Here is a 12,332-nt window from a genome sequence, read left to right on the forward strand (position 1 = left end):
ATAGAGCAGGTTGTTACGGATGCAGCGATAACTAATATGTCTGCTTTTTTAATTTATGTAAGTTTTACACAATGATTTCATTTTTTAAACAAAAAAAATCATGTTTTACTGTCTCAATAGTCTGAGAGCCATAGTTTCTTTAGTTCTAGGGCGATTATCTTGAGTAGGGTATGATTTTTGTTGAATAAGATGACGGTTTGATTGGCACTATTTTGGGGTGCGTATGAATAATCGATCGCTTGCTAATACACTTTTTGTGATGTAAGGTGAAAAAAAATAGCTTTTTTTACACCGTTTTTATTTTTGAGCAGGTTATTACAGACGCGACAATACCTAATATGTCTACTTTTTTAATTTATGTATGCTTTACAAAATTATTTCATTTTTGAAACAAAAGAAATCATGTTATAGTGTATCCATAGTCTGAGAGCTATAGTTTTTTTCAGTTTTAGGCGATTATCTTGGGTAGAGTATGATTTTATCGGGATAAGATGACGGTTTGATTGGCACTATTTTGGGGCGAGTATGACTTTTTGTTTGCTTGGTATTACACTTTTTGTGATGTAAGGTGACAAAAAAATTGCCTTTTTTATACATTTTTTTTACGGTATTCACCTGAGGGGTTAGGTGATGTGATATTTTTATAGAGCAGGTTATTATGGATGCAGCAATACCTAATATGTGTAGTGCATTTATTTATTTTTTTATCAGATACTTTTTTTTTTTTCACTTAAAATAAATACATTTGACCCAGACCCACTTGGTTCTTGAAGATGCAGTGGGTCTGATGTCTGTATATATATATATATTTTCACTTTACTTAGTCTGATCAGACTTCTGCCTTTAGCAGAAATCTGATCAGCTCCATGGACAGCTGGATGCCTGTATAGGCGTCCAGTTGCCATGGTAACCATCACTCGCTGCCACAACAGAGCAGCGGGTGATGGGGAGTGAGGGGGACCCGCTCCCTCTGTGATCCCATGAAGAATCGTGGGCTGAAGCCCCCGATGGGAGAGGGAGGGAGCTCTCTATGGACGGTCCCTATGGACCACGGCATGGAAGGGGTTAAAAGGCTGACATCACAGCACAGATGTCAGCTGTTTCAAGCGGATAATGCAGGGGGGAGGTTAAAAATGAAAATTTAGGTAATGTTGAAATTTCTGAGTTGACCGCGGGGATCAGAAACTTCCGACAGTGCTGCAAACCGCAGGTCTGATTTGACCTGCGGTTTGCAGTGATCGCTGATATGGGGGGGTCACAGGACCCCCCTCAGCATTGTCCCAGGGTGCCTAGCAAGCACCCATTTCCGATCACCGCATGCTGCATGGCGGTGATTGAAAATACACATGACATACCGGTAAGTCATGTGTCCTTAAGTACCGGGACATCATGACATACCGGTACATCATGTGTCCCCAACAGGTTAAAAGGGTTTAGATGAATTCTTACATTAATGCTTATGCAGCACGCCATGGGTGAGACGAGTCGGCCAGGGGGTCTATTTAAGATGTTATAAGTGTTAAAAGTTTGTTGTGATGCCAGTTGCATTTCAGCAACGAGGGACTAGGTCCTCCTAAGTAGAGGGTAGTGGTGGTACCCAGGTGTAGGAATGCCAGAGTGGTGTAAGGGTTGCCTAAAATGTCCCTTTAGGTGTTGCCCTGAACGTGTCACAATGCTCCTACCTGGATATCCTGGAACCCCAGGCGTTGTCTTCCACAGCGCTGCAACTAAGATGGATAGGTGATGAAGATGAGGGTGAAATAACTTGAGTCCAGACTTGTATTAACGTTGAACACCGCTTTACTTGAATAAACTTTCATCTTGGAACAATCTTCCAACTTTATCTTGGCTATCGGCAGGTTTTGGCATTAATTCTGGCAGGCAAACACATTCAGCTCTTCTACATCTGTACTCTTTCAGCTCTGCTATGCTGGCTGGATTAAATAGTTACTTTTTCATTTCTGCTGTGTGCTGCAACTTAGCTTTCTGTAGTCTGACTCTATCTTTATCTCTGTTTTTGTATCCCCAGCTTTATCTTTCTCTTTGTCTTTCCTCCTGGCTCTGAAGCTTGTAGCATGGGCCTTTTTGCCCAGCAGAGCTTAGGAGTGCTCTGCTGGCTAGGGCACACCCTTCCCCTTAGAGGGGATCCTCTGAACTCACTTATATAGGCTCATCCAGCAGGGATGAGGGCCTGTTACTTCTCCCCAGAAGGGGATCCTCTAGACTGACCTTCACTAGCTAAACTCCTCCCTCTCTAGAGAGGGCTAGAATGGATAGAAATTTTTACTCTAGGCAAACTAGCTCTGCCACGATTGCCTCCATCTGCTGGTAAGCCAGGCACATTACACTTAAACAGTCATTTGCAAGGAAAATACAAGCATACATTGTGCAGGACATGGAAGTAAATAGACATGATGACACAAGATCAACCATTAAAGATAGTTAAGGGGCATAAAAGGTGGTAATGTGTAGAAATCTGAGTCTCACTTCCTTCTGGGATTCGCGTCCCCACCTATTCCTTGGTTGAACTAGATGGACTTATGTCTTTTTTTCAATCGTATTAACTATGTAACATAGCAGCAAATCCCTGATTGCTAGATAATAGAAGATTTAAAAGTAACATCTCCTAAATTTGAAAGGCCTAGTTTAATCCTTTATTGTCCTACACAAATTTTTCAAGTTTCTGATGATTACAGAGTAGGAAAAATAACTCTAGTAAAAGATATTCTTCATCACATACTAGGACCAAGGTTTTCACTTATTCCCTTTAGTTGATATGGCTGAACTGTAGTATTTTTTCCCCCAATTATATTCCATACTTCTAAAAAAGCTTGTCCAGTTTGCGTTTAGTTATCTACTATTTTTTAAATCAATTCATTTATATGGTCACTACTCACCAACCTTTCACATAATTATGCAAAATCAATAAATTATGGACAGTAGAGGTGGATATATATATATTTTTTAATAATACATTTTATCACCAATACAATATTATATAATTTCCCCATATCCCATTGTCCACCTACCCTATAAGGATCTTAGTAATAAGTACTTACAGCTCCATCCTTCGGGGAGGGGAGGTGCAATGCCCTTACCAACACTATCTTTAGTCATACCTACTATTCTTTCGTAAAAATTAATATTCTCAATTAAGGCATTCCACTCGGAGATACTAGGAGTATTATCTGAGCTCCAATATTTAACTATCAAGGCTTTTGCCACCGAAAAACTTTTTAAACGGATCTATATAAAATATGGAGCTTAATCGGCGGGGTAGGAATCGCCCAATATTGTTTGGACAAAATTTGGCTCCAATTTAGAATTATAGCGTCTGCATAATTCTTTGTAGATGCGACCCCAAAAATTCTGAACATTTGGACACAGCCATAATATATGGCTTAAGTCAGCATTCTCCCTATGGCATTTCCAGCACTCACTCTTTTTGTCTTTATATATTTTAGCGAGAAAGGTGGGGGATTAATTTAGGCAATGGACTATTTTAAACTGAATAAGCCTGTATTTCTGAGAAATTGATGCCTTCTTAATATTTTTATATATTTTACTCCAATCCAGTATAGTTTCATCACCCATTTCCTCTTCCCACGTTATCTTGCTCTTATATTTTGTTATTTTACCAAGGGAATCCCGCAGCGTGTGGTATATTTGGGAGAGAGTGACCTTAACTCCTTTAAATTTAAAACAAAAATCCAAAAAGTCATTTATCTTGAGTGTGATTATAAGCATGCCTAAATCTATCTATGAAAGTGCATTCGGTGCCTTTAATTAAGCTGTCTAAAGGAATAATATTACTGTGTGATGAGATGTTTATTAAACAATTAATTCCTCATGAATTCCAATAATCTTGTTCAGGGATAGACATAAATTCTATTAAATTTATATTGTGCCAAAGAGGGGTAAAACAAATTGAGTGAGTGATACCCAACATATTTTTAAGCACTCTCTCCCTTTTTTTTTGTTTCAATCGTTTTTATTGGTATTTTTTTTTTTCAAAGTAATACACAATACAGTAGAGTCGCAGAATAATCTGCTTTTCATCAGTTGAGTCATCAAAAGGAAAAAACAACTAACTGTAAAACATAACAGTTGTCACAAATTAAAGCAATGGGTATTTTAGACATCATCCATGACTGGTGTCAATACCGCCACTTAATGCTTAATACATTACAAATAAACCTTAACACAATTGTGTTCACATCTTTATCAATGAAGCATCCACCTCTTCCAAATTAACATTCTCATAATCTACCTGTTTATTTACTCAATGGTAATGGCAATAATAATAACAATATTCCTTTACTGGAGGAATAAGTGTTTTGTGGTCCATTGCGCACCTATTCATCTACACCTGTTGTGGTGGCAACGCCCATCAAGTACAACTCCTGCTCTCAACTCTTAGCACAATAACTAGAAGCGATCCACGACTGCCATTGTTTCAAATTTTTTTGGAAGGATCCATTTCCTAAAGCTTTGATTCTTTCATAAGCATAGGTGGTATTGATAGCTGATATCAAGTCCGTCAACCTAGGGGATTCCTGGGATTTCCATCTTTGTAGTATCATTAGTTTAGCTAGAACACATATAACCCCTACCAATTTCCTGTTCTCCCTAGGGAGATCTGTCACTCCAATTAAAAGCAGCGCAAACTGTGGTGTCCACGCTAGCCTTCCCTGGAGCAGCCTGTTCAACAGTTCCTCACATTCCTCCCAGTACCCAGAAATCAAAGGGCACTGCCAAAGAATGTGAAGAAGTGTGCCCCCCCCTCCACATCCCCTCCAACACCCACCCGATACCCCCACATACATATGACGCAATCTGTCTGGGGTGTAATACCAGTGTAGAATAGTTTTTAAAGCCGATTCCACATGGTTGGAACAGTGCAGGTGTGAATGAATCAATTTGATCGTTCTCTGCCAGTCATTTTCCGCTATAGTGATGTTCAGCGAGCTCTCCCATTTACGCATAGGGTGAGACTTCTTGAACTGTGTTGGCTGGAGCAGTGACTCATACAACAATCTGATCCCCTTGGAGTTCTCCGAGAGGTACAACATCCCTACCGGAGCACATCTCATATTCGATGGGGTCAATGATTGTATCAAGTGCCGGATTTGTAAGTACTTAAAAAAATCCGACTTGGGTATCAGCAATTGGTTCTGCAGGGCTTGGAAAGATTTCATCATCCCATTGTCAAATAGCCATTCTATACTGCTTTTGGTCTCTATATTCCATTCTGAAAGATCTACATGTGGAAGCAAAGCTCTAATGAGAGAGAATGGAACTGAGGATATTTTTGGCTTGCTCCCCTCATCATTAATGTTATGGAAATGTTTCCATGCCATCACAGAAGCCAAAATTACTGGGTTTAAGTTTTTAGGGGTCTGGATATCCCAAAAAGGCAAATACACTAAGTCTGATAAGGTGAAGGGTGCTGCTTGCGCTTGCTCACTCTCTCCCTTTTATACCTATATATCCTGTCTCTAAAATAGAAAAAATATCCCTATATCAGCCACGAAAATCCCTAAGAAAAAATGCAGCACCAAGAGTGTGCCGTGATATAATACCCCTGGAAGAAGGGGATGGAAAGCCTACTTTCTCGCTCTGCAAGCCAGAGGAATTTTTGTTATATTCTTACTTTTCTTACTTTTCTTTAATTCTTACTCAAATAATTCATTAATCTTTCTAAAAGTCTAAAAAAGGAGTCATCAATCCATACTGGACAGGCAGTTATAGAATATAGTATGATAGGGAGGACCACCATCTTCACCAGTGCAATCCTTTCAGATTGCTACAAAGGCAATTTCTGCCAATTTTATCTTTCACCTTATTAATCATAGGAACAATATTTAAAGAGTTATATCTGGTTTACCTTTTTTGTAAAAATCCTTCTGCCCTGCGAAGAAAGTCCTATGCTGCTCTTTTTATATTTAAAATTTTGATACTCCTTCTTAGCCACCATAACTGTTGAATATTATCCTTCTTCTGTTTACCTAGTTCTAATTCCAATCCCTTAACCCTTTCAGCAAGGCCCTTCTCGGTACTCATAAAATTCGCCTTCTTTCTACTAATTCTCATAGAATAAATCCCTCATAACATTGCTTTAAGGGCATCCCATACAAAATGTATATAGGTGGACCCAAAATGTTGGGCCCAAAACTCTAAGATCTCACTACCGATGGCTTCTTGCTCCCCAATAACCTGAATCCAGTGCGATTTTAATTTAAACAATTTCCCACATCTGTATTTGTCTGGATTTGTTATCGTAAGCAACACTGGAGAGTGACCAGAAATGCTGTGTGGTTCATATAAAATTTTTGGGATCTTATCTGAAAACTTTGAGTTGACAAGAGCAAGATCTATCCTAGATATAGCACTATAGGACCTGCTGTAACAGGAGAAGAATAGCCAAACATCTGTTAATACCAACTCCTGGCAGATCCTACTTAGCACTGTCACAGACCCCTTAACCCCCCTCCCGATTAGAGGAAGATGAAATTCTGTCTCTATCGCTATCCATAACTGAATTAAAATCTCTTAATACCAACACCGGACACCTATCCCTTTTATATACATATTCAGCCAATTTCATCATGACTTCCGAAGAAAAAGGTGGCAGGATATATGCGAACGCAAGCACACATACCAATCCCTTCCATCGGCCAAATAGGAATATAAATCTTCCTTTTTTATCAATCCATTGATACACACTTACCCCACATAAACAGGCCGATAGGCAAGAGTAGTACTCATACTGCATCCACATTGTTTCTCATATAGTGAATTTTTTCAAAAGTCAAATGGGTTTCAAGTAAGCCTACAATCACAGGTAGATGTTTAGCAATAGTGTCAAAAACTACTCTCCTCTTATATTTATCCGCCAGCCCGCGGACATTTCATGACATTATATATAACATTTATCTCAGAAAGTGAAATGACATTTTTTGTATTCTGAGAATGCGCAGACAGCAATGCCGGGTCCGTTTCCTGAAACACTCGGGGACGGATCCAGCATTAATGCATTTCAATGGGAAAAAATGCAGGAACCGGCATTCCAGCAAGTGTTCCGGAATTTTGGACATTGATAAAACCGTAGCATGCTGCGGTATTATCTTCATCCTGAAAAAGGCAAAAAGACTGATCTGAAGACATCCTGATGCATCCTGAACGGTATGCTCTCCATTCAGAATGCATTATTTTCCGGTATTGAGCCCCTAGGACGGAACTCAATGCCAGAAAAGAATAACGCTAGTGTGAAAGTACCCTAAGATGTAGAAAGATGTTTCCTTGTAATAAACCCTGTTAATTTGTGTATCAAACAGCACTTGCACCGTAATAAGAACGGTTTGCTGGAATTACAGAGATGTATAATGGCAATTTGGGTGCCCAGTCAATGCAGCATGGTGTAATAGGATTGTTCCTTTTACCCAGGCTGTATCCTCCCCTACTGACCCTTGTTCAACAGAAATTCTGTGGAATGATTGCTCCCTATCCTTTCCCTACACCTTAAATAATCTTTCCCTGCACTTGCAAATCATTTTTTTTTAGCACAATGACGTTTTTTCTAACACTGTCCCTAGCGCCTACTGACATCACTCCCTGCACGAAGTACACTGGAAAATGGCAGAATCAAAGATGGCTGAGGTTATATATAGGGCTGTGACATCACAGGGCTGGCTGCTGATTGGCTGCATGCATGGCATTATTGGTGATCTCGCTTTCCCAGAGTTCCTTGCTCCATGTCCTCACACGTGCAGCAGCCATCTTAGGAAAAAATATGATTCGTTTCCATGAAGCGTAAGGAAATTCGACTTCAGTGCGAATCGATTTTTTCCTTCAATTCGGATCGAATTCCACTTTGTCAGCTTCGATTCGCTTATCTCTAAATATAATGCTCAAAATACTATATAATAGTATAATCATATACACATACGGTATATCATATTCTTAAAATTCCTCTGAAGCTGTAGGTACATGTCTCTTCATGGACAGTAGGGTACTGGGTTTATATTAATAGTGAGATACTGCGTGGTAGAGATGAACACTGTTTTTTATAGTAAAAGTATAGCAACAAATCCAAATAAACACAAAAAATACATACCCAATGCAAAAGTTTTTCTAAGATTTTCAATAGGAAATAACAAGGTATCCTCCCGAAAGACCATTTCATCTTCATCTGAGAAGTAAACGTCCAGATAGTCTCTGGAATTAAAGCAGTCTTTGTGATAGAGCTTGTGGGTACTGGAATCCATTGTCAACTCTTGTGTCACAGATGGTGACTCTCTCCACAGTGGTGGTGTTTATAAAGTCTTTATATAATAGAATTACTTATCAGATCATGAGTTGTTTCCTCCATGAGGCAGTCATGCGACTGTGTAACCTGAAAATTTACATACATTTTAATGACTAGTGTTGATCGAGCACCATAGTGCTCGGGGGCTCGGACCGAACACATTGTGATATTCGGGTGCTCGACCGAGTACCCGAGTATAATGGAAGTCAATGGGAGAACCCGAGCATTAAACCAGGTACCCCCTGCTCTGAAGAGGGGAGGGTGCCTGGCTCATAAGAAAATGTCAGAAATTGTTGGTAACACCACCAAAATGGTTCTGTAACAGCATGGGGAGGATGTATGGATGCATCTTGGACTCGCTGGTCACTGCTGGGAACTATGTTGTCCGAATTGTATGCCACTTTTAAATAATGACAATAATACGCACAAAACCAGGGGGGGGGAATCTATTTCAGAGGAAAAATTTATAGAAAACATTCTTTTCTGAATATTTATTTGTATACAAAGTGCAAGTGCTGCCAAAAATTACAAGGAAGAGGAACTCTGATACACCCTTTATTACACATAAAGGAGGGCATCATACACACCCTTGAAAAATTATGATTGATGGCCTGCTGGAGACCCTCAAAAACATTAGGAGCAAAGGTCTGCTGATCTGACCATCTAAAACATTATGGGCGGTGGCCTGCTGCCGCTTTGGAGACTCTAGCTAACTGGGGGCTGATGGCATGTTCCAGTGACGGCGACAATCCATTCGGATGTCTGGCCTATCAACTTTCGATGTAATTGTCATCTCAAAACCATTGTAAACTACGGGTAATGGGGAATTAGTGTTTGATTCCAGAGAGGGAGCCTGAGAAACAGCTAACACATCCAAGGAAGGCAAGCGGGTGTTGTGCAAATCACACACTCCCGACTCGTGGAGGTAGTGACGATAAATAACAATACAGGACTCTTAAGATGACCTGTTATTGGAATGAGTAATAATAGGGAGCCTGATAAACGGCTATGGTTACTACATCAAAGCAAGGCAGCATTAGTTGTGGGCCTACAGGTAAGCTGACCCAGTAAAAGATTTGAGTTGCGGGCCTGCAGGTAAGCTGACCCAGTAAAAGATTTTAGGTGCGGGCCTGCTGGTGAGCTGAGGTGGAACCGACAAACCCAACTTGATTTTGATGGCTGCATTAATCTGCAGGTGATCGTCATACAGCTCTACAGATTTGTTTCCATCTGCATATTTCTCAACAATCTGTGGCCTCAGTCTTTTATCCAGACTCCGTCATTGTGCCACTATGTGGCCTCCTCATGCTGCCATCTCCACACTATGTCACATTGCCACTCATTTTTATCACATGCTGCTGCTGATGCTGCTTAAAAGGCCTTAAACTGATCACCAGGTTCACAATCTAATTAAGGTTTTACGCACAAAACCAAAGTAAAAACAAAAAAAATTATTTTATAGCAAAAATTGATTGAAAACATTCTTTCCTGTATCTTTACTTGTACATAAAGTGCAAGTGCTGCCAAAAATTACAAGGAAGAGGCACTCTGATACAACCTGTATATCACATAAAGGAGGGCCTCATTCACATTGAGTCACGGGCCTGCAGGTGAGCTTACCCTGTAAAAAATTTGATTTGCGGGCCTGCAAGTAAGCTGACACTGTAAAATATTAGATTTGCGGGCCTGTAGGTAAGCTGACCCTGTAAAAGATTTGAGTTGCGGCCTGCAGGTGAGCTTACCATGTAAAAGAATTGAGTTGCGGGCCTGCAGGTGAGCTGACCCTGTAAAGGACTTGAGTTGCGGGCCTGCAGGTGAGCGTACCATCTAAAAAATTATATGTGAGGGCCTGTTGGTGAGCGGAACCTGTAGAAAATTATATGTGAGGGCCTGTTGGTGAGCGGACCCTGTAAAAAATTTGATGTGAGGGCCTGCAGGTGAGCGGATCCTCTAAAAAAATTAGATGTGAGGGCCTGCTAGTGAGCGGACCCTATAAAGAATTATATTCGAAGGCCATATATGCGAGGGCATTATATGTGACGAATAAGCAATGCATGTTGATATGACGGAAGAAGAGGAGGAGGATGAGAACAGGAAGATTTAACCATATACCCTTGTTTGTGGTGGAAAGGGTGCATGGGAATACAGTCTATTAAATACATTAAAAACACCACATGTAAAGTGCCTTTATGTTCATCAGCATTCCTCTGGTGGAGTCGAGAAGTCATGGTCAATCCAGGCCTTGTTTATTTTTATATCAGTCAACCTGTCAGCATTTTCAGTTGATAGGCGGATAAGCTTATCTGTTATAATGCCACCAGCAGCACTAAATGCACGCTCAGAAAAAATGCTGTCGGTAGGGCAGGCCAGCACCTCCAAAGCGTAGAGCGCCAGTTCGTGCCTCATGTCCAGCTTAAATACCCTGTAGTTGTAAGGCACTGAGGGATCATTGAGGACACTGACACGGTCTGCTATGTACTCCTTAACCATCTTCCAAAAAATTTCTCTCCTTGTTGCAGTAGGACGCACATCAAGGTGAAAGTGTTGGCGAGGAGTCATGAAACTGTCCCAGGCTTTGGAGAGTGTTGCCCTGCCTCTGTTGAAACTGCTTTATGTTCCCCTTGTCCCCCCTCCTCAGTTGGCCAAGAATGTACAGACTCTGCCTCTAGTGTTGTCAGATGGAAAATTTTGGAGCAATTTTCCAACAAGGATCTTCTGGTATTGCACCATTTTGCTCGTCCTCTCTAGCAGAGGAATGAGAGATGAGAAGTTCTCTTTGTAGCGGGGGTCGAGAAGGGTGAACAACCAGTAATCCGTGTTGTTTAAAATGCATATAAAGCACAGGTCGAGGGAAAGGCAGCCTAACCTGAAACAGAGTAGACTTGGAAAAAGAGAAAAAAAGTGGACCCAGCCAGACTCGAGGGTGCCAACCCTGTAACATGGTATATGAATAAAACTAAATAGGAGAATATAGTATTGTCTAATAAGAATCCAAATACATAGAGTTTATCAGATAACACTTTAAAACATATCAAAAGATAAAAACAAGGTAAAAACAAGAAAATCAGTGTTATGACTCACTTCACAAGGGGATCGCATGTATAATCACAGGAAGAGGCAGCAGTCAACAAGTGGGTAAGTCAGGAAACTTCCCTTTTATTATAATCGAGGCTCAACGCGTTTCGGGGGCTATACAGTGCACCCCCTTCTTCAGGAGCAATAACATAGGACAAACATAAAGGGTATATATACATGCAGGTATTTATAGTTTATAGTAAATATATATATATATATATATATATATATATATATATTTATAGTATACATGGTTTGAGTCATGCACATGGTGGGGAGGAACTGAATGGTGATGTCACTTCCTGTGGGTATTTACCAAAAATGTCCAAAGATGATCAAAATATGGAGTGGTTTCATTATAAACAATGTATATTAAATACAAAATAAATAAATAAAGTTGCCCAACCGGCGAGAGTAAATGAATAACGCTCGCCAGCTACCACGGTAATGAAATATATAGAAGGAGGAGGTAGCGTAATCTAAGACTTAGCGTTTAATAGATATATAGTTAAAAAAGACGGACATAACACAAAATACCGAAATGATGTGCACACCAACAACGTGTCACAAACAACAATGTACAAAGTCACCATAGGAAACCACATTTATATGGTAAAACCAATGTGAAACAAGGTAACACCCTACTCAAAATCAGGTATACGTTCCACGGAGAGATATATATAAACTGGAACAGTCTTACCGGTCGGTGACGGTCATCTGGGTATGGTCGCGAAGTCCCAGAAGACAGTGTTACCTGAGGAACAGGGTCCCGGATGAGGCGAACTGTCCCTAGAAAGCCCTACCAGGCCTATAGAGCCCTATGACCTGGTCAGGGGCCGCACGTAAGGGAACAAAAAGTTTCAAAGTCCCAGGACAACCCTAACTACGGGTATACAGTGACAGAATCACTGCAGTGCGTAAAATCCCTACGCGTTTCGTCTAGAGGTTA

At 40.4% G+C, this 12,332-nt stretch overlaps 1 protein-coding gene across 1 annotated transcript in view; it reads right to left on the reverse strand.

Moving 5' to 3' along the window:
- LOC122928838 (nicotinamide N-methyltransferase-like) overlaps positions 1 to 8,282 on the reverse strand; it is a 123,805-nt gene extending 115,523 nt beyond the window's left edge. The window contains exon 1 of the mRNA XM_044282105.1: positions 8,117 to 8,282. Within this exon, the coding sequence (XP_044138040.1) occupies positions 8,117 to 8,267 (151 nt within the window). The 5' untranslated portion in view covers positions 8,268 to 8,282. The remainder of the gene's footprint in view (positions 1 to 8,116) is intronic.
- Positions 8,283 to 12,332: the final 4,050 nt, after the last annotated feature.

Source organism: Bufo gargarizans, chromosome 2 (genome assembly GCF_014858855.1).
Source record: "Bufo gargarizans isolate SCDJY-AF-19 chromosome 2, ASM1485885v1, whole genome shotgun sequence".
NCBI lineage: Eukaryota > Metazoa > Chordata > Amphibia > Anura > Bufonidae > Bufo > Bufo gargarizans.